Source organism: Bombina bombina, chromosome 8, assembly GCF_027579735.1.
Source record: "Bombina bombina isolate aBomBom1 chromosome 8, aBomBom1.pri, whole genome shotgun sequence".
Classification (NCBI taxonomy): domain Eukaryota; kingdom Metazoa; phylum Chordata; class Amphibia; order Anura; family Bombinatoridae; genus Bombina; species Bombina bombina.
In genome coordinates this window covers 99,348,113-99,372,115 of record NC_069506.1, presented here as the reverse complement: position 1 = coordinate 99,372,115, position 24,003 = coordinate 99,348,113, and the positions used below count along the sequence as shown (strand labels likewise).

Sequence of the window (24,003 nt, the reverse complement as noted above, 5' to 3'; positions counted from 1 at the left end):
GTTTCCAGGCTGGTTTGGGTTGTGAGGCATTACCCTCTTGCTTAGAGGATGCAGAATTAGAGGCTGGTCCATTTCTGCGAAAGGGACGAAAATTAGGCTTATTTTTAGCCTTAAAAGACCTATCCTGTGGAAGGGCGTGGCCCTTTCCCCCAGTGATGTCTGAAATAATCTCAGGTCCAAATAAAGTTTTACCTTTGAAAGGAATGTTAAGTCATTTTGTCTTGGATGACACATCCGCTGACCAAGACTTTAGCCAAAGCGCTCTGCGCGCCACAATAGCAAACCCTGAATTTTTCGCCGCTAATTTTGCTAATTGCAAAGCGGCATCTAAAATAAAAGAGTTAGCCAATTTAAGTGCGTGAACTCTGTCCATAACCTCCTCATATGGAGTTTCTCTACTGAGCGACTTTTCTAGTTCCTCGAACCAGAACCACGCTGCCGTAGTGACAGGAACAATGCATGAAATTGGTTGTAGAAGGTAGCCTTGCTGTACAAAAATCTTTTTAAGCAAACCTTCCAATTTTTTATCCATAGGATCTTTGAAAGCACAACTATCTTCGATAGGAATAGTAGTGCGTTTGTTTAGAGTAGAAACTGCCCCCTCGACCTTAGGGACTGTCTGCCATAAGTCCTTTCTGGGGTCGACCATAGGAAATAATTTCTTAAATATAGGGGGAGGAACAAAAGGTATGCCGGGCTTTTCCCACTCTTTATTTACTATGTCCGCCACCCGCTTGGGTATAGGAAAAGCGTCGGGGGGCACCGGAACCTCTAGGAACCTGTCCATCTTGCATAATTTCTCTGGAATGACCAAATTGTCACAATCATCCAGAGTAGATAACACCTCCTTAAGCAGTGCGCGGAGATGTTCTAATTTAAATTTAAATGTCACAACATCAGGTTCAGCTTGATGAGAAATTTTTCCTGAATCTGAAATTTCTCCCTCAGACAAAACCTCCCTCATGGCCCCTTCAGATTGGTGTGAGGGTATGACAGAACAATTATCATCAGCGTCCTCTTGCTCTTCAATGTTTAAAACAGAGCAATCGCGCTTTCTCTGATAAGTAGGCATTTTGGATAAAAGATTTGCTATGGAGTTATCCATTACAACCGTTAATTGTTGCATGGTAATAAGTATTGGCGCACTAGATGTACTAGGGGCCTCCTGCATGGGCAAAACTGGTGTAGACACAGTAGGAGATGATGTAGTATCATGTTTACTCCCCTCATTTGAGGAATCATCTTGGGCAATATCATTATTTGTGGCAGTACTGTCCTTACTTTGTTTGGACGCTATGGCACAATTATCACATAAATTTAAATGGGGAGACACATTTGCTTTCATACATATAGAACATAGCTTATCTGAAGGTACAGACATGTTAAACAGGCTTAAACTTGTCAATAATGCACAAAAAACGTTTTAAAATAAAACCGTTACTGTCACTTTAAATTTCAAACAGAAAACACTTTATTACTGAATATGTGAAAAAGTATGAAGGAATTGTTCAAAAATCACCAAATTTTCACCACAGTGTCTTAAAGCCTTAAAAGTATTGCACACCAAATTTCAGAGCTTTAACCCTTAAAATAACGGAACCGGAGCCGTTTTTCAATTTAACCCCTATACAGTCCCAGATACAGTCTTTGCTAAGACCCAACCAAGCCCTGAGGGTAATACGATACCAAATGACGCCTTCTAAAAGCTTTTTCAGAGATTCTTAGATCCTCACACATGCATCTGCATGCCCTGCTCTCAAAAAACAACTGCGCATTAATGGCGCGAAAATGAGGCTCAGTCTATGACTAGAAAGGCCCCCTGACTGAAAAAGGTGTCCAATACAGTGCCTGCCGTTTTATAAACGTTCCCCAAGATTATAAATGTCAATTGTTAGCCTAAATTTGAATAATATGCACAAATAAAGCAATCGATTTAGCCCATAAAAATGTCTACCAGTTTTTTAGCCCATAATAAGCCCTTTATTCTGTTTGTTTTTGACTAAGAAAATGGCTTACCGGTCCCCATGAGGGGAAATGACAGCCTTCCAGCATTACATAGTCTTGTTAGAAATATGGCTAGTCATACCTTAAGCAGAAGAGTCTGCTAACTGTTTCCCCCAACTGAAGTTACTTCGGGGGGTAGTTATCAAGCCGTCAACCTCAAATACGCTGGAATTCCGCAGCGTATTTGTGGCGAGGCTGATTCGCCTTAGTTATCAAAGGCTCGAGACCGGCAAAAGTAGAATTTTGTGACGTAAGCTTCGATCCGCCGGACTCAGTCCGACACAGATCGATTCTTACGTCACTCCAGATGTTCCGCACACAAGTGCGGCACATTCTCACTACTTTTGCTAGCTATCAAAAAACTAGCAGGTACGCTCGGCCCTTTTACGGCCCAGCGTACCTGGTTTTCAATCCGCCACCCCTGGAGGCGGCGGATCCCATAGGAATCAATGGGAGTCTGACCATAGCGAAAGTACAAGTTCGCTGCTGACAGACATCCCATTGATTTCTATGGGAGCTGTCTACACCTAACACCCTAACATGTACCCCGAGTCTAAACACCACTAATCTGACCCCCCCTACACTGCCGCAACTAAATAAAGTTATTACCCCCTAAACCGCCGCTCCCGGAGCCCACCGCAAGCTACTCTATACATATTAACCCCTAAACCGCCGCTCCCGGAGCCCACCGCAACTATAATAAATGTATTAACCCCTAAACCGCCGCTCCCTGAACCCGCCGCAACCTATATTAAATGTATTAACCCCTAATCTGCCCCCCCTACACCGTCGCCACCTATAATAAATTTATTAACCCCTATCCTGCCCCCCACTACGCCGCCGCCACTGTAATAAAATTATTAACCCCTAAACCTAAGTCTAACCCTAACCCTAACGCCCCCTAACTTAAATATTAATTAAATAAATCTAAATAAATTAACTCTTATTAACTAAATGAATCCTATTTAAAACTAAATACTTACCTTTAAAATAAACCCTAATATAGCTACAATATAAATAATAATTATATTCTAGCTATCTTAGGATTTATATTTATTTTACAGGTACCTTTCAATTTATTTTAACCATGTACAATAACTATTAAATAGTTATTAACTATTTAATAGCTTACCTAGCTAAAATAAAGAGAAATGTACCTGTGAAATAAATCCTAACCTAAGTTACAATTACACCTAACACTACACTATACTTTAATAAATTATTCCTATTTAAAAATAAATACTTACCTGTAAAATAAACCCTAAGATAGCTACAATGTAATTAATACTTATATTATAGCTATCTTAGGATTTATATTTATTTTACAGGTAACTTTGTATTTATTTTAGCTAGTTAGAATAGTTATTAAATAGTTATTAACTATTTAATAACTACCTAGCTAAAAGAAATACAAAATTACCTGTAAAATAAATCCTAACTTAAGTTACAATTAAACCTACTAAACCTATTAAACCAATTATACTACACTATCATTAAATTAACTAAATAAACTACCTACAAATAACTACAATGAAATACAATTACATAAACTAACTAAAGTACAAAAAATAAAAAAAGCTAAGTTACAAAAAATAAAAAAATAAGTTACAAACATGTTAAAAATATTACAACAATTTTAAGCTACTTACACCTAATCTAAGCCCCCTAATAAAATAACAAACCCCCCCCAAAATAAAAAAAATCCCTACCCTATTCTAAATTACATAAATTTCAAAGCTCTTTTACCTTACCAGCCCTTAAAAGGGCCATTTGTGGGGGCATGCCCCAAAAAGTTCAGCTCTTTTGCCTGTAAAAGAAAAATACAACCCCCCCCCCCAACATTAAAACCCACCACCCACATACCCCTAATCTAACCCAAACCCCCCTTACAAAAACCTAACACTAATCCCCTGAAGATCATCCTACCTTGAGTCGTCTTCACTCAGCCGAGCCACCGATGGAACTGAAGAGGACATCCGGAGCGGAAGAAGTTAATCCTCCAAGCGGCGCTGAAGAAATCTTCCATCCGATGAAGTCATCATCCAGGCGGCGCTGAAGAAGTCTTCGATCCGGCCGATGTCATCTTCAAAGAGGCGCTGAAGAGGTCTTCTATCCGGGCGAAGTCATCTTCCAAGCCGGGTCTTGAATCTTCCTTCCGCCGACGCGGAACCACCTTCTTCACCGACGGACTACGACGAATGACGGCTCCTTTAAGGGACGTCATCCAAGATGGCGTCCCCTCAATTCCGATTGGCTGATAGGATTCTATCAGCCAATCGGAATTAAGGTAGGAAAAATCTGATTGGCTGATGGAATCAGCCAATCAGATTGAGCTCGCATTCTATTGGCTGTTCCGATCAGCCAATAGAATGCGAGCTCAATCTGATTGGCTGATTGGATCAGCCAATCGGATTGAACTTGAATCTGATTGGCTGATTCCATCAGCCAATCAGATTTTCCTACCTTAATTCCGATTGGCTGATAGAATCCTATCAGCCAATCGGAATTGAGGGGACGCCATCGGCCGGATCGAAGACTTCTTAAGCGCCGCCTGGATGATGACTTCATCGGATGGAAGATTTCTTCAGCGCCGCTTGGAGGATTAACTTCTTCCGCTCCGGATGTCCTCTTCAGTTCCATCGGTGGCTCGGCTGAGTGAAGACGACTCAAGGTAGGATGATCTTCAGGGGATTAGTGTTAGGTTTTTGTAAGGGGGGTTTGGGTTAGATTAGGGGTATGTGGGTGGTGGGTTTTAATGTTGGGGGGGGGTTGTATTTTTCTTTTACAGGCAAAAGAGCTGAACTTTTTGGGGCATGCCCCCACAAATGGCCCTTTTAAGGGCTGGTAAGGTAAAAGAGCTTTGAAATTTATGTAATTTAGAATAGGGTAGGGATTTTTTTTATTTTGGGGGGGTTTGTTATTTTATTAGGGGGCTTAGATTAGGTGTAAGTAGCTTAAAATTGTTGTAATATTTTTAACATGTTTGTAACTTATTTTTTTATTTTTTGTAACTTAGCTTTTTTTATTTTTTGTACTTTAGTTAGTTTATGTAATTGTATTTAATTGTAGTTATTTGTAGTTAATTTATTTAGTTAATTTAATGATAGTGTAGTATTAGGTTTAATTGTAACTTAAGTTAGGATTTATTTTACAGGTAATTTTGTATTTCTTTTAGCTAGGTAGTTATTAAATAGTTAATAACTATTTAATAACTATTCTAACTAGCTAAAATAAATACAAAGTTACCTGTAAACTAAATATAAATCCTAAGATAGCTATAATATAAGTATTAATTACATTGTAGCTATCTTAGGGTTTATTTTACAGGTAAGTATTTATTTTTAAATAGGAATAATTTATTAAAGTATAGTGTAGTGTTAGGTGTAATTGTAACTTAGGTTAGGATTTATTTCACAGGTACATTTCTCTTTATTTTAGCTAGGTAAGCTATTAAATAGTTAATAACTATTTAATAGCTATTGTACCTGGTTAAAATAAATTGAAAGGTACCTGTAAAATAAATATAAATCCTAAGATAGCTAGAATATAATTATTATTTATATTGTAGCTATATTAGGGTTTATTTTATAAGTAAGTATTTAGTTTTAAATAGGATTCATTTAGTTAATAAGAGTTAATTTATTTAGATGTATTTAATTAATATTTAAGTTAGGGGGGCGTTATGGTTAGGGTTAGACTTAGGTTTAGGGGTTAATAATTTTATTACAGTGGCGGCGGCGTAGTGGGGGGCAGGATAGGGGTTAATACATTTATTATAGGTTGCGGCGGGTTCATGGAGCGGCGGTTTAGGGGTTAAACTATTTATTTAGTTGCGGAGAGGTGCGGGATCAGCAGGATAGGGGTTAATAATTTTATAATAGAGGGCGACGGTATAGGGGGGGCAGGATAGGGGTTACTAGGTATAATGTAGGTGGCAGCGGTGTCCGGGAGAGGCGGTTTAGGGGTTAATACATTTATAAGACTTGCGGCGGGGTCTAGGAGCGGCGGTTTAGGGGTTAATACATTTATAAGACTTGCGGCGGGGTCTAGGAGCGGCGGTTTAGGGGTTAATACATTTATAAGACTTGCGGCGGGGTCTAGGAGCGGCGGTTTAGGGGTTAGTAACTTTATTTAGTTGCGGGGGCCTCCGGGGGCGCCGGTATAGGGGGTAGAACAGTGTAGTTTAGTGTGAGTGCTTAGTGACAGGCTAGCAATAAAGCTGGGAAAAAGCCGAAGGGCAGCGAGATCAGATGAGTGATAACTGTCACAGTCCGCTGCTCATCGCCCCGCGGCTTTTTGACAGCTTTATTTGATAACTTAGGCGAACGTATTCAAGGTCCGCGGCGGCGAAGGTAGGCAAGCTTAGGCGGACGTATTGGGCCGGCGAAGCCAGAAAAGTAGACGGCTTGATAACTACCCCCCTTCATCTCAACAGTCCTATGTGGAAACAGCAATCGATTTTAGTTACTGTCTGCTAAAATCATCTTCCTCTTACAAACAGAAATCTTCATCCTTTTCTGTTTCAGAGTAAATAGTACATACCAGCACTATTTTAAAATAACAAACACTTGATAGAAGAATAAAAACTACATTTAAACACCAAAAAACTCTTAACCATCTCCGTGGAGATGTTGCCTGTGCAACGGCAAAGAGAATGACTGGGGTGGGCGGAGCCTAGGAGGGATCATGTGACCAGCTTTGCTGGTACTCTTTGCCATTTCATGTTGGGGAAGAGAATATCCCACAAGTAAGGATGACGCCGTGGACCGGACACACCAATGTTGGAGAAAACTGAGATTCATCATTTGAGGTCCAAGAGTGGCCTCCTTCTGTCCATGCCTACCCTTTGCAACACCACAATGTTATACTGGGAGACCCAAGAGTGGCCTCAAAGATCATTCAGAGGGTATACAGTCTGTTAGGCACAATAATTGTTCAAGTCTATTTCTATGCATTGTTATGTAAACTTGGTTAGTTCACTCTGTACAACTCCTATTTGTTCTCTATTTGAGATTGTACATATGGAAAATTTGTATTTGAGTTGATTTTATTGTCATGCTTTGTATACGTGCCTCAAATTGATTCTCAATAAAAATATTTAAAAAAAAAAAAAAAATAGACAACACAAAAGCACTTGAATTTCATATGAATAGCAGATTTTTTTCTGAAAAATTTCAAAGTTAGTTTTATTTTCCTTCCCACTGCATCATGTGACAGTCATCAGCCTATCACAAAATGCATATACGTAAATTCTGTGAATAAAACTTTGGTGCCTCAAAGTGTGCTTATAAAAAGATTGCGTATATTTAGATACTGGATGTGAAATGGAAAGTTGTTTAAAAATTGTGTGCACTATCTGAATCATAACAGTTTAATTGTGACTTTAGTAGTTCTTTAATGCAACTATTGATGCTCACATAATTTAGCGAGGCTAAATTAATTTTGATCATGATCTCGCATACAATACCACCCCTTGGATATCTCATGAACTTCTATGAAGTGTAAGAATTAGAATTATTATTAGTCCTATGAGATTAGTGCAGCAGTTTTGGATAAAAATGTACTTTGCTTGGAGCTGTCATTACTCCAGATTTATCACTAATATGATATTTGCATCAATATTTTAGCACAGGGTTCTTCAAACTTTTTTTCCCCCAAGACCCAGTGCCATAATACCACATCCCTTTGTGACCCTATTTTTATGCTAGGCTTGAAATTTTCTGAAGTAATATGCAACAAGATACAGTAACTGCAATTTTGTAGTCACACTTTAAAGTGATGCAAAAGGTAATAACACACTCTCATGTAACACACACACAGTCTCATATAACACACACCACACACTCTCATACAACACACACACTCTCCTACAACACACATATACACACTCTCCTACAACACACATACACACACTCTCCTACAACACACATACACATAGGGTTGCCACCTCAGCCATGTTTTCCTGGACACTTATGAGTTACACATGCTGCAGGGTGTGCAGGGAGGAACATATATTGTGTTTCTGGACAGCACTATTCATATTCCTCCCTGCATACCCTGCAGCATGTGTAACTTATAAGTGTTCTGTATTTTAAGGGACGGGTGGCAACCCTACATACACACACTCTCCTACAACACACCACACACACACACACTCTCATACAACACACACACTCTCCTACAACACACATACACACACTCTCCTACAACACACCACACACACACACACTCTCATACAACACACACACACCACACACACTCTCATACAACACACACACTCTCCTACAACACACATACACACACTCTCCTACAACACACCACACACACTCTCAAACAACACACACACACCACACACACTCTCATACAACACACACACACACTCTCATACAACACACACACACCCTCATACAACACACACACACCCTCATACAACACACACACACACACTCTCATACAACACACACACTCTCATACAACGCACCACACACACACACACACATAAAACACACACACACCACAAACACTCTTATACAACACACACACACACACACACCACACACACTCTCATAAAACACACACACTCTCCTACAACACACACACAACCCAGTAAAGATGGTGTTGCGACCCTGTAAAATTGGCCCCCAACCTGTAGTTTGAAGAACCCTGCTTTAGCAAATAAGATTTTTTTTATGAATTGTGAATAGCAGCTGGTCAAGAGCAAAATAATAAATTGACCCAAACACAAAAATGAACAACATTCAAGTATGCACTTCCAACTGATAAAAGTTAGAATCCATTCAGAGTTGGTGCTAGATTTCAGAGCATTCCACAGACTCAGTAACACATCCAAAAAAAGACTATGAAAGCTGCACTCTTAGTAAGGTGAAGTAATTTTATTTGCAGAAGTTGTATAAAATTCCTTCACCTTACTGAGCGTGAAGGTTTCCAAAAATAATATCAGTTGCAAAATATGCAGCTAGAGTTGCTTTTGTTCACATGTGCATATCATTTTAAAAATGGAGGCTTAAAGGGACACTGAACCCAATTTTTTTCTTTTGAAAATTAGCATGAAATTTTAAGCAACTTTCTAATTTACTCCTATTATCAAATTGTCTTCATTCTCTTGGTATCTTTATTTGAAATGCAAGAATTTAAGTTTAGATGCCGGCCCATTTTTGGTGAACAACCTGGATTGTCCTTGCTGATTGGTGGATAAATTCATCCACCAATAAAAAAGTGCTGTCCAGAGTCTAAACCAAAAAAAGCTTAGATGCCTTCTTTTTCAAATAAAGATAGCAAGAGAACAAAGAAAAATTGATAATAGGAGTAAATTAGAAAGTTGCTTAAAATTGCATGCTCTATCTGAATCACGAAAGAAAAAAATTTGGGTTCAGTGTCCCTTTAATGGCATCAAGAGTTTATTTTACTCTAAAATATAAGGAGCAAATTCCAGAGAAATAAATTGCCCCCTCTTGCTGTCCCCTGCCTCTTGTTACCTATCCCCATGCAGACCAATGCATTCTTCTGTCAGGAATTTATCTTCTGCTTACATTGATCATTTTAAAGGGACATTCAATGCTAAATTGAAATCCACATGGATGCATTTCAGTTTTGAATAGAAGCATTTTTTTGTAATATACATGTTTAAGCAAAAATGTTTCTAATAAAATATATAGTGTTTCAAAAGTGTATTTAAGTATGCACCGTGCACCAGCATTTTAAACACAGCACTTACTCAGAGAGACTAAGATGCTTGTAGTATCTGATAATGACGCAATTTGATAATTGCTGATATAATACAAGCCCCCACTAGTGCTCTTAGAAGCTGTAGTATTTAAAATGCTGGTGCACTGAGAATATTTAGCTATGCTTCACATGCACGTGCAGATAAAAATGTTTACATCAAAACAGTGATAACTTTTAAACAAAAAAGAAAGTACGGCACTGCAGGGTGTGATAAAAATAAAAGACTCACTTTATTCCGGTATATTAAAAGCAGCTATACAAGCAGACAGAAGATGGCGTCCCCAGGCAGGTCTGTCCAATGCGTTTTGCGCCCCCTAGTGGCGCTTAATCATAGACTGCTTGTATAACTGCTTTTAATACACGAGAATATAGTGAGTTTTTTATTTTTATCACACCCTGCAGTGCCGTACTTTCTTTTCTGTTTGGGACTCTTTGTGGAGTGATCCTATCCACCGCAGTATGGGCACTCCATGCGTGACAGGGATACTTTTTTCATTGCCGTTCATGAGTTGCAAAGGGTAGCTGCTTGGATCCGTGGTGAGTGTAGTGCAGCAGCGAGTGAGAACTTTTACTAGAAGCATTTTTGCCAATACATGTATATTGCAAATATGTTTCTATTTAAAGATGTAATTCATATATGTGTATTTAAATATTGACCGGACTGTCCCTTTAAGCCTATGGGGTCGATTTATCAAGCTCCGTATGGAGCTTGATGGCCCCGTTTCCATGCGAGCCCGACCGCTGCTCCATAACTTTTCTGCCTGCTCTGAGGCCGCGAACAGAAATAAATATGATCGGGTTGATTGACACCCCCTGCTAGCGGCCGATTGGCCGCGAATCTGCAGGGAGCGGCATTGCACCAGCAGTTCACAAGAACTGCTGGTACAATAATAAATGCTGTATGCTGTCGGCATTTATCGATGTGCAGCGGACATGATACGCTATTATATCCACTCGCACTATGATAAATATACCCCAATAAATGCACTGACAAAATCATAAAAGATTTACTCTGATCTTGAAATTTACATTGTGCATTGGATTCAAGATATTACAATGCTGTCACATCATTTAAAGGGACAGTCTAGGCCAAAATAAACTTTCATGATTCAGATAGAGCATGTAAAAAACAATTTTCCAATTTACTTTTATCACCAATTTTGCTTTGTTCTCTTGGTATTCTTAGTTGAAAGCTTAACCTAGGAGGTTCATATGCTAATTTCTTAGACCTTGAAGCCCACCTCTTTCAGATTGCATTTTAACAGTTTTTCACCACTAGAGGGTGTTAGTTCACGTATTTCATATAGATAACACTGTGCTCGTGCACGAGAAGTTATCTGGGAGCAGGCACTGATTGGCTAGACTGCAAGTCTGTCAAAAGAACTGAAAAAAGGGGCAGTTTGCAGTGGCTTAGATACAAGATAATCACAGAGGTTAAAAGTATATTAATATAACAGTGTTGGTTATGCAAAACTGGGAAATGGGTAATAGAGGGATTATCTATCTTTTAAAACAATAAAAATTCTGGTGTAGACTGTCCCTTTAAAGGCTAGAGAACCAGAAATTCTAGAATTCTCAGGGTAAAATAATTTTTTCATTTTACTTTTATTCTATTTAAACAATCAAGTGCAAGGGAATATATATTTTCAATGATTTCCGAGTATAATCATTTGGGCAGTTCTTATTTATGCTAATGATCACAATTTGTTTTATTATGGTTATTTACTGTACCTTAAAATCTTCATCAATCAGGAAATCACAGCCAATGAGGTCAAAATATCCCAGACGGCATTCAAGCTTTGATTTCACAGCCAGGAAACAGTGCGTCATTATTTGTTGTATCCTTTTCTGCACACAGGAATACAGGAAAAGTGTTAACCCAGTGTGCAATCACAGGCACAATACACAATTTCCTAGCTCTTCCTCCAGGAAAGACAGGAAAACAAAGTAAGGAAAAAAAACTATGTAAATTCACAGTGCTTTGCTATAAATGTGATCACAATTATTCCTTAAAGAGACATTTATTAAAAAACTTTAATGCTGCATCTAATGCATTAAAGGGACATGAAACACCAATTTTTTCTTTCATGATTTAGGTAGAACATATAATTTTATATAACTTTCTAGTTTAGTTCTATTATCAAATCTGCTTCATCATCTTGGTATCATTTGTTGAAGGAGCAGAAAAGCACTACTGGTTTCTAATTGAACACATGGGTGAGTCAATGGCAATCGGTATATATATGCAGCCACCAATCAGAAGCTAGAACCTAGGTTCTTTGCTGCTCCTGAGCTTTCCTAGATAAACCTTTCAGCAAAGGATAACAAGAGAAGGAAGCAAATTAAATAATAGAAGGAAATTGGAAAGTTGTTTAAATTTGTATGCTCTGTCTAAGAATTGAATCTCTAATTATGACTTCACTCGTCCTTTAAGCTCAGTTAGAGTTTGCTTGATGAAAATTTTAAATGTAAGCTGGTATTACAAGTGAAGTGCAATGCTAACCCGACCTAACGTTCGCATTTCATGGAAGCATTGCACTCACGAGAGCGCACTTTCATAGGCTCCAATGGGAGCCTCGTTCTCATTCTGTGAGACACGACATGAGAATTAGCGCAGTGAAGCGATGGGCAGCAAATATAAATATATATGAATATTACCATATATATTTGTGTTAATATGTGTATTAACATATAAATATATATGTATATAAGCATATACATATATATTTACAGGGAACATAAAGTTCCCATAGACCACAATGTAAAGGCACTTTTCAGTGCTGTTTTTGTTGTTTTTTTTATCATCCCACACCCGCCAACTTTAGCCCCCATGTTTTTTAATGCTACTTTAAAAAAAAAAAAAAAAAGAACCTCACATGTTATTTTAGGGGCAACTGGGGGACATTTAAAAAAATTAACTAAAGGTCTGACCGAGCTCGCGGTAGCAATAACCAGCCACTTGTAATGGCTGGTTATTTATTGTGCGCCCGTAAAGGGGTAAATGTGCCCGTTTTTTGGACGCGTGAATAGCACTCCGCTTGTAGTCTCGTCCTAAATGAGTTTTTTAAATGCCAAACGTTTAAAGGGCCATTATAGCTGAAAAATTGCTCTTATAGGTTAAACCATTTAATTTTAACAATAGCGACCCTGTAACTCTATATGTTTAAAAATAGCAAGCGGGTGACAGCAAATTCCAATATAAATTTATTCAAATAAGACAAAAATAGGGCAACGTTTCGAAGAGGGGGTAATAGGGAGTTAATGCTCAAACAAAAAGAGTCCTATTGGATATATGAACTTGAGTGTTTAGAACCAAAAGGGTTAAATAAAGACTGGGATCTCGCTGTATTCTTATGATGAATTAATGATGATTGTAAATATTGTAGTCCATATGATGAAATGACTTTCTACAATGAAATTATATTGATTTAAATATTTGTTACCAATACATTGGTTGCTGCTATACATGTCAGGAGTGATGAATTAATAATATTGTGACATAAAATTATGTAGTTAAATTGTGAATATATATATGTTAGGAATGGGTTAATTATTCTTGAGCGCCACCTTGTGGTACACCTGTATATAAATCACTCTAGTGTTTGTGTTAAGCATGGCATGACTAAAGGATAAGGTCCTGAAACATTGCCCTATTTTTATCTTATTTGAATACATTTATATTGGAATTTGCTGTCACCCGCTTGCTATTTTTCATATGTACTGTTGGGCCTAGGCAGTGGCCCTTGGGTGACTTGCAACACCGATCTAGAGTGCTGAAATACTTTTATTGATACTCTATATGTTTAACCCAGGCAAATCGGCTAAAAATATATTTAATGTATCACTTGGGAGCCGTATGGGAACTTCTGGTGCTGAGCAGAAACTGCCATTGACCCAATAAGCAGTGATAGTAGCACAACCCCTTGTAGGGGTTAAACACTTAAAGTATTGCTAGGGTATTGCATATTTTACTGAGAACCTCACACCATTAAATGTTAATAAAAGGAACACCTTCTGACGAAATGCTGGAAAAAAACAAGTGAAGCAAAGCTTAAAGGATTACTTTCTGTTATAATTTTTAAGCTAAACAACTAACATATTAAAGTTAATAAACATTAATTAAAACCTACTGACCTATATTTTCTCCAAAACGAAGTTTCATAACGTTCTAAAAGTTATATCTTTTATTCGCCGATGATGTCACGTTATCCTGCCCACTATTTTCAGCACTGCGTGTTCAAAATACTTAAACCAATAACTTTGTGTTTAAAGCGCCATTTTGAAACCTAGGTATTGTAAACGGATTGGTACAGAGCAAAGGATACCCACGGAGTGGGTTTGGAAAACAATTAAATTTGCAGACAAGATTTCTGATATACGGTAGAGATATGTTAATGAAATGCTATTGATAAAAAGTGTATTTGGGGTAGTTAGTTAGTAACAGGCATAGAAAATATTTACTTACAGTGGCCCTTTAATTAATTTCGCACATGACCTTTACAACAAGTCCCAGGCCTTGGTAACCCCACAAGCGTTTATAAAACTAGGCCAATGTTTTGGCCTAGTTTTAATATTTCATGTGTATATATTTCATGTGTTAATATTTCATGTGTATATATTTCTTTATTCTTCAATAATATGTAATGGGGAAAATAAAACAAAACCTTAACATTAAAAAAAAAAACTGTGCAGACAACCAGGATATCCCACTTGAAAAAAGCAAAATAGCTGTTTGAATATGAAAGCCGAAAATCCTGTGAAAATTTGCTTACAGTGTTTTGTATTACACTTGAATTATCTCATTGCAAAGTATTGGTGAATTCTATGCTGTACAGACCTACTAGATTTCTAATAGATTGCAGTGGTTTTGAATTTTAAACCCTGTGAAAAGCATAAGCATTTTTCACAGCTCTTCTAATGGATTAGAAAAGAACCCAATGTTTTTATTATTAGTATTATTATTATTAATGATAATAATAATAACAATAAATACATTTTGCTTTTATTTGTTAGTAGAAGTTTGTCACTGCCATCAGTGTACTCTAGGGAATCAACTACGCACGAGCATGTATTTCCTACTAGTTTCTTCAATAATTTAAATAACTTTAACTTCACCTTTTTTCACACAAAATATTTGTAAGAATATATATATATATATATATATATATATATATATATTATCTTAAAAGGGACATTACATACCTCTCACTTTTGTACAAACATTATAATAGTTCCATTATCCCTAGAAAGGCCAAAAACCAAATACTATAACCAAGGCTTTCTTCAAAATGCTGAAAATTTGCCTATACAAACCTAGGTTACAGAATTTGATCTTTACAGTTTTTTACACAAAAACAAGAATTGTTTAATTTAGTCTCCAAAATCTCTCATACATTCAAATGCAAATCTAGCTTTACAACAAAGAAAAATATTTTTGGGGTATTGTCTCACCGTGAAAGTGGTTAGCACCCAGTTTTGCGGCAGTCCTTTTGCAGTAGCAAAATGTTCATTGACATAGCTGTTAAATCTTTCCATTCCCCACACTGTCTCATTCTTCAGTTCACTGTATAGTGGATTTTTCTTTTGCATATACTGAACAAAAGAATCAAAGTAGAAGATCATTACAAGTTAAATAATTATAGGCTACATTACAAGTGGAAAACAAAAATATAAGCACTATTGTGTGTTAATATTGCTCAAGTTAAATCAATACTGCTTCTATTCTTGTGCTCATGTTACAAGTTAAAGGTGATATATTATTACTCAAGAAATAGACTAGGGCGCGCTAACATTTGGTTGTCAGATAGTGCAGGTGCCATAAATCCCATTATACATTATAGACTGCTATGGTGGCATGCTTAAAAACGCATGATGGCTATTGCTCAAGCGCTAAGTTGATGGTGTGCTTAGTCTCTGCTCAAGTTCTTTGCTTAGTTTCATACTATTGTATATAATTGACAGTCTACTTAATTTTTTTTATTGTTTAAAAAGATAGATAATGTCTTTACTACCCCATTTCCTAGCTTTGCACAAAACATTTTATTAGCTTTTCACAGCCAGACAGTGCTAGTTCATGTGTGCCACATAGATAAAGGGCAGATGCTTAGATACAAGGTAATTATAGAGGTAAAAGGTATATTAATAGAACAGTGTTCGTTATGCAAAACTGGGGAATGGGTAATAAAGGAATTATCTATATTTTTAAACAATATATATATATATATATATATATATATATATATATATACACAACGTCCACAGAATGCAGGCACTCACTGGTCTTAGTAAAATATAACAATTTTATTTAGAAATCATTAAAAAGACATAACGTTTCGGCACCAATATGTGCCTTTGTCAAATGTCAGCATGTAACCAAGCGAATATGCAGCACACTTAAAATCAATATGACAGGGGGGCATGTCCGGGCAGCCTGCAAGATCAGTCGCCAAGGCATGGAGCTCCTGCCACGGAATAACTATTCTGTCGATTAGACTTTGTCTACTGCTCCATCCATTGATAAAACTTACATAAATGAGCCGTTGTACCGTTGTAGATAGCACACCAATATCCCCTACCTCCTCATCATGGATACACAGCTACCTATTGCTACTATTATGGCCATGCTGACAGGTCTCGAGAAAAGAATGGAGGACCAATTCAATGACCTCATCTGGGTGATGCAGGACTCAAGCGGCAAGAGGTCTGACAGAGCTCCTGTGGATGTGTGTCAGGAGATTGCACAGACCGGCACTCAATTCATGCCTCTCTCGTCCCCTTCTAAGAGTGATGTCAGTGACGCATTGATTTCAGCGGAGAAACCTTCCAGGCTCAAGCGGGTAGATTGTTTTACGATGGCTCTGGAGACAGGTCCTTTTCATGTGGGACGGTACTGCGGACCCCCTATGAAACCCCTCTGCAGAGTGACACCTTTCAAAAGGGAGAATAATTTGCAGACCCGATTCAACATCTTCCAGTCACCTACCCGCACAAGTCACCAGATGCTCCTGTGGATAATACAGCCTAACCAGGACTTGTTCTTTTCTTCAAGTAGCGTTAGGAGGGGCATCGGCTAATACAGCTGTTAACATGATTGTGTAATAGAGAGATGCAGACGAGACTATCTTGGACAAGAGGTTAATGCGTGCAATGTTATGTTTCTAACTTTTTTTTTTTTTAGCTGTGTCCTGTTATCGCAAATATTGTTTTGTTAAAGGGGGGTTTATTTGTGGCTAGTATCTTTTATTTTGCCTGGTATGTATTCACTCAATCAAGATGGCGCTACACACATCAGAAGAACTTTCTCGCACCATATTTGTTGCCGGGGCCGGGCTGCATGCGGCCGGTGTGGCGCGGTCTTGGCCGTGAATCCACTTCTCTGTAATTTGAGACCTCTTCTAACTGAAATTAACTCTGCGCAAGTCTCACAATTAGGTATACGAGGCATATGTAACTAGTTCAAGACTTTCCCAAACACCCAGCTTGGATGCAATAAATTGTTATCACGCTAATTTTCTTAAGGTCCCTGTTCATGTGGCTTCATCAGAACTGCATACTTACAGATACACAAACCCGCCACAATTATGAGCTGTAGTCATGTATAATGTCTGAGGTGGGCAATATCCACATTTGCTATTCCCCTACTGTCTAGTATAAGTATGAGTCTTGGAGTTATCCCTTTAGGGAGGTACCTACACCCCACTCTGTTAACTTGTACCCCTCTTTATTAGTCGAATATAGTGGGTATATATTTGAAGCTGAGTTTATGTGAATTACATACCAGTAGTTTATAAACACAAAAATCCAGACACACTGTTAATACATGCTTTGTCTGACTTTAACAGCATGTCCCTACAGCTTATATTTCATAACCTATAGATAGCTCCAAAACTATCATCCTGAGTGTTATATATTAGGGGGTGTAAATTGCATTAGCTTGAAGGTTGTCCCTGTTTGGCAATTCAGAGCTCTACTGTGTCGATGGGAGAGACATATGGAGTATCTGCACTGACTTTGTACTTACAGGAGACATAAGTGCAGTAAAATGTTGATCTCTAGCTTTTTATATTGTGATATGTTTCATACTGTTCTGTGTATATTATTAATGTTTATAATGGGTTTAAGAGAGATCGATAATATCGTTAATAGAGGATGAACTATTAAGTTTATGTGCATAATACTTATCCTGTTATACCAGCAACATATGAGATAATAGATAATGGTTCTGTATATTCCTTATAACCTTAAGGTTCTGCGTGCTGAATTGATAGTTAGCCCTTTTCATATACATTCCATATGACTTATGACAAGCCCAAAAGAGGCTCGTTCCCTAATGCGTGTTTATTAGACGTCCTGGACACGCCCCCCCCTTTCCCCCCCCTCCCCCCCCCCCCTTTTTTTCCCCTACCTATTATTAGAGCAGCTTTTCAAACCCCAATCTGATATCTGTTGTTATCACTATAACGCCTGGCACCCTCTCAACGTTTAGTGTCAATTTATTATATACCTATAGATTTACATAAGGTATCTCCCCTCACCCTTTCCCACTCTGTGAATCGGAGTGGGTCATATCCAATATCCCTTTTCCGTCTCCGTCCAGTGGTGACATTAACCCCTGAGGGGAGATACAGTACATGTCCAGTACACGCATTATTCATGTTTGGGCAGGGTACAGTAGCTTTGCCTTATTCATTTTACCTATTCCATTTAAGCTAACCTTATTTGATCTTTAGGAGTAGTTTTACTGGGTATGAAAAAGAGGTCTTGAAGGCCAGAGTTTGATACTGATCCAAAGCTCCCTGCTTCTGTGTTTTATTTTCTACCTATAAGCTCCCCTATTCTAATTCTAGCATTTTCCCTTCCCCTCCCCCACTCCCTCCCCCCCTTCCCCCCTTATACATCACACAACACATTGTTTGCCCCCTACCCCATACTGTTTATCGTGCCACCGTACACCCTTACTTTAGGTGTACAAACAAGCGGTATTTACCCGCTATTAATATTGTACTGTTATAAGTTGCTCTTATCCTTCTGTCTATAAAGAAAATGAGGCAATTTGCCCTCCAATTACGTGCATTTAGTAGGAGCAACTTGTTATGACTCCCTATAATTTGTAAATTTTCAGATAATAAATACATCTATTTTATAATTAACATATCACTCTATAAGAAGTATAAGTTTCTCTGGCTGTTCAAATTCTATCATTCTTTCTTGCGTTTATATAGGAAACAAAAGGAAAAAAGAGGCAATGCTTGATTATATGTATTTGATTTTGTACTCGCATACAATGTCCTTTATTTTCATTATGTTCGCTTGGTGAGATATATGATGTCTGAATTAAGATTTCTTTACTCTCTTATATGTAAAGGTTTCATTGTCCAATAAATAAACAATGTCTTGTATGCAAAATTTACTAAAGTAATGTAAAATGTATATTATGTTTATGTTTTTTTTTTCTTGTATTGCCTCAATAAAAATCTTTGATTCAAAAAAAAAAAAAAAAAAAAAAAAAATCAATATGACACACAATTAAAAACATACCCCTTTTAAAGATGTGAGCAAGCTATTACCGCCATGCCTCCACTCGCGTCTTCCCATCCATGGCAATGACGTCACGTACGCACGCTGTGTGCCTAGCGTGATGACGCATGGCACGGCGTTGCCATAGCGACGTCGGATAGCCACACGCGTCAGAGTAGGGAGTGACTTGGTGAACCCACCGGGCAGGCCTATTGTATCTGCCTGGGGGTCTGTACTTACCAATATAGCCATCTACATCGACTCACATCTTCAGAGTGTGGTTAAGAATACAGATGCTTATTTGCAGGACTCACCGAGTCTTTTGAAAATCCTGAAAGATTACTCTGATCTTCAACAGGATGACATCCTGGTCACCATAGATGTTGACAGCCTCTACACGGTGATTCCCCACGCGGGTGGGGTGGAGGCTGTCAGGTCCATGGTGACAGGTAATGTTAATTACCTTGGACCATCCATTGAATTCCTTTGCGCATTGTTATCATTTTGTCTGGACAAAAATTACTTTAAGTTTGAGGAAAGTTATTATTTACAGATTTCAGGGACTGCCATGGGTTCGAATGTGGCACCCACTTACGCTAATATCTTTATGGCATGGTATGAGCGTGAACTCATGAAGCCCTTTGAGAACCCCAAGGTGAAATATTATACACGCTACATTGATGACGTGTTTCTCATCTGGAGGGGTAGTGAATCATCTTTGCGTGAGTGGGTGTCACATTTGAACCTCATGGAGTCTCCTATACGTTTTAAGCTTAAATATGATTTAAGTTGTGTACATTTTCTTGATTTGAATGTGTTCAAGGTGGATGAATCAGGCAAGTTGCGGTTCGGTACATCCTTGTACACTAAACCCACGGACCGCAACTCTTTATTAGATGCCAGAAGCTTCCACCCTGCACACCAAAAACAAGGTGTCATCACTTCCCAGCTCACCAGAGTCCTGAGAAACAACAGTGAGCTATCATTACGGACCACTCAGTTGGAGGAGATGGGCAAAAAATTGAGTAACAGAGGGTATGCCAGGGCTGAAATTATTAAGACACAAGAGAGGCTGTGTATGGATGGCCCCAAAGAACAGAGCAAAGCCAAACACGAACAGCTCAACCTGGTTACCACCTATACACCTGGTAATGAAAAGTTGACAGGAGCAGTGCGTAAACACTGGCCGGTCGTGGAGACTGATCCAACGCTACCTTTTCGGAACATGCCACCTCCGAGATTGGTCTATCGCAGAGCCAAAAACCTCAGGGACCACTTAGTAAAATCGGATCCTATTAAACACTACCATAAGGAATCGTGGCTTAAAACCTCCAAAATGGGGTGTTTTCCTTGTGGCAATTGCACCACATGCAATAGCATGACTCGGGGTAATTCGTTTCAGCACCCACATTCAAACAAGAGGTACAAGATAAACCATCGCTTGAGTTGCATGAGTAACTATGTAATATACATATTGATTTGCCCTTGTTCCAGTGTATATGTGGGTAAGACGATTACCCCCTTCCGTGATAGGATGGCAAACCATCGGTGTGCAATCCGTGCTGCATTGAAGTCTGGCGAATCAGATCAGCCAGTGGCACGCCACTGCGTGGCTTTGAAACACTCCGTGTCAAGTATTAGGTCCATGTTAATTGACCACGTTCCCCCCATGCCAAGAGGGGGTGATAGGGCAAATAGACTGCTCCAGCTTGAAAGCAGATGGATCCACAGGTTGGACACATTGGTCCCTAAAGGCCTCAACACCTCACTGGACTTTAGTCCATTCTATTAATACCACACTGAAGAGTCATTGCCCTGGACATATCTAAATGATAGCTCACTATTCACTAAAAAGTTTCTATCTGTACCCCAGGGTGGCATGACGCTACAATGTATATGCAATTGTTCATATATTTATATGATTATGTCTCTTAACACATCTACTAATGGCTTGCATCAGGGGTTACAAATTTAATAGTGATACATTTAATAGTAATAGTGATAGTTTTCGCTTATCCTCATCTGAAGTATGTATTATGTATTGTAATGGCAAGGTGTTATGTTTTTCTTATGCTGATGCCTTTTACTGTCTATTCTGGCATTTCGTGCCCATTCTCTAAGGATGGCCCTTAGATTGGCCTCCTTCTCTTTCTGAGCTTGACAGTTTTCCGCATATAGAAATCACACATTAGATCTATCATCTAACAGACTATGTTCTAATATGCCATTTAATAATATGTTTCTAACATTATTAATGTTTTGTCTATAAACCGCTATGTCCAAATATTAAACACGCTATACACATTGTGGATTGCTTTGGTTGCTGTTAGCAACAAGTATACACAGACGTCCCTGATAGTAATCTGTATGCGTGATTAAGTCACTCCCTACTCTGACGCGTGTGGCTATCCGACGTCGCTATGGCAACGCCGTGCCATGCGTCATCACGCTAGGCACGCAGCGTGCGTACGTGACGTCATTGCCATGGATGGGAAGACGCGAGTGGAGGCATGGCGGTAATAGCTTGCTCACATCTTTAAAAGGGGTATGTTTTTAATTGTGTGTCATATTGATTTTAAGTGTGCTGCATATTCGTTTGGTTACATGCTGACATTTGACAAAGGCACATATTGGTGCCGAAATGTTATGTCTTTTTAATGATTTCTAAATAAAATTGTTATATTTTACTAAGACCAGTGAGTGCCTGCATTCTGTGGACGTTGTGGATTATTTACAGCAGAGCACCGTGGCACTTAACAAGTGGTGACATTGTGCTTTCCCTCTAAGGAACTGTATATATATATATATATATATATATATATATATATACACAGTATATATATATATATATATATATATATATATATATATATATATATACGGTATATATATATATATATATATATATATATATATATATATATATATATATATAGTATATATATTGTTCTGTATTCTTCTGTATATATTCTATGTTGAGCTGGAGTGCAACACTTAAAGGGACACCCAAGTAAAAAAAAAAAATCAGATAGAGCACAAAATTTTAAACAACTTTCCAATTTACTTCCATTAATAAAATATGCACAGTCTTTTTATATTTACACTTTTTGAGTCACCAGCTCCTACTGAGCATGTGCAAGAATTCACAGGATATACATATACTGATTGGCTGATGGCTGTCACATGATGCAGTGGGAGTGGAAATAGACATAACTTTGAAATTTGTCAGAAAAAATCTACTACTCATTTGAAGTTCAGACCTAGTGGTAGATCTAACAAGCAGCGGATACTACTTTCAACGCCCATCGTTTCTGGCTCGCCAGAAATGGAAGTTAAGAAGCAGCGTTCATAAGACTGCTGCTCCTTACTGAAATCATCCTGATCTGAAACAATCGGGATGATTGACACACCCTGCTAGCTGCCGATTGGGCCGCTGGTGGGAAGTGAAATGCTTGTGCAATGATAAATGCTGACAGCATATGCTGTTGGCATTTAGCGAGGTCGAGCAGACATGATTCGCTACTTCGAATCATGTCTGCTCGACCCTTAGTAAATCTACCCCATAGAGTTTACAGAGTGTTAGCAGCTGTTGATTTAGCAGGACTCAAATTATGATGTATCTAATTTATCAGCCTATCATTTTGTCTTTAAAGAAATAATCTAAATGTCTCTTGAATAAAATAGCTGCTCATCGTCATTTAGCGATGTTGAGTGGACATGATTCAGTATAGCGAATCATGTCCACTCGATATTTAATAAATGTCACGGATATGGGGCTGCCGGGATTGATCCCTTACCTCCCTATGGCCTCAACCCTGCTGTCTCTCTGCGGTTTTGGGCTCCTCAGAGCAACCGTGATTCCCCAGACCTTCTGTTCCCATTGTTTTGTGTATTGAATGTCGTCTTGAAAGAGCTGGTCACTGACCGCCACTTTCCCCTTCGGCCGGCCGGGCCCCTGGAACTACCGGTCAGCTGCATCATCCAGGATTACCGGTGCCCTTTGACCCAGGTCGCTCCAGTGGCCCTTTGTCCCTGAGCTCCGCTCTTCTGGGGTTTGCTGCCTCTCAGGGTGGGCCAGAGGTGAGGTGATTGCCTGAAGGGAGCTCCCTTGGGAACTGGGGGTTCCGGTTCCCCCTATAACCCCTATTCTCCCTGGACTACCAGGTGGATGTTTAAACCAGCATAAATCCGGTCCCCAGCCATGGATCATGTCGCTTTTTGGACTGTAGATTCTGGGGACCGAGAGCTTTAAAATGACACCCTGGAAGTGCCGCCGCTCCCCCGGGATCACCCCGAAAACCGCCACCCCTGGGTAATGGGAATCTGTAGGACCATGGCTGCTATGGCCGGCGCTAGCCTGTCTGGAGGGGCAGGAATGGCGGGAAAACTGTGGCATTGTCTCATGTCTTATCAAGATGAGTTGTATGTATAAAAGAGAGTCGGGGTAGCCGGGAATCCGTTACATTGGTTGGCAGCGGTGGGATGCTTCCGTCTACCTAGAACGTCCAAACCACCAACTGAAGATCTGACAGGATGGAGCAGTACCATGGGCTCCGGAAGGAAGAATTGAGAACTTTGCTGCAGGCTAAAGGGAAAATTGCTGGCAACAAGACAAAGGCAGTGCTCATAGCCGAACTGATGGAGGACGATCGGGCTAGCAAGCAGGCTGGTGGGTCGGACAGCGACCAAAGCGGGGGATGGCCCAGTACAGCCTACACTCAAGGGACTACAATGTCC

At 38.9% G+C, this 24,003-nt stretch overlaps 1 protein-coding gene across 1 annotated transcript in view; it reads right to left on the bottom strand.

Annotated features, from left to right (window-relative positions):
* TTLL10 (tubulin tyrosine ligase like 10) overlaps nt 1–24,003 on the bottom strand; it is a 320,455-nt gene that overhangs the window by 29,289 nt on the left and 267,163 nt on the right. Inside the window, exons 9-10 of the mRNA XM_053690962.1 lie at nt 15,202–15,342; nt 11,482–11,598 (exon numbers count right to left, since the gene is read on the bottom strand). Of these exons, the coding sequence (XP_053546937.1) occupies nt 11,482–11,598; nt 15,202–15,342 (258 nt within the window). The remainder of the gene's footprint in view (nt 1–11,481; nt 11,599–15,201; nt 15,343–24,003) is intronic.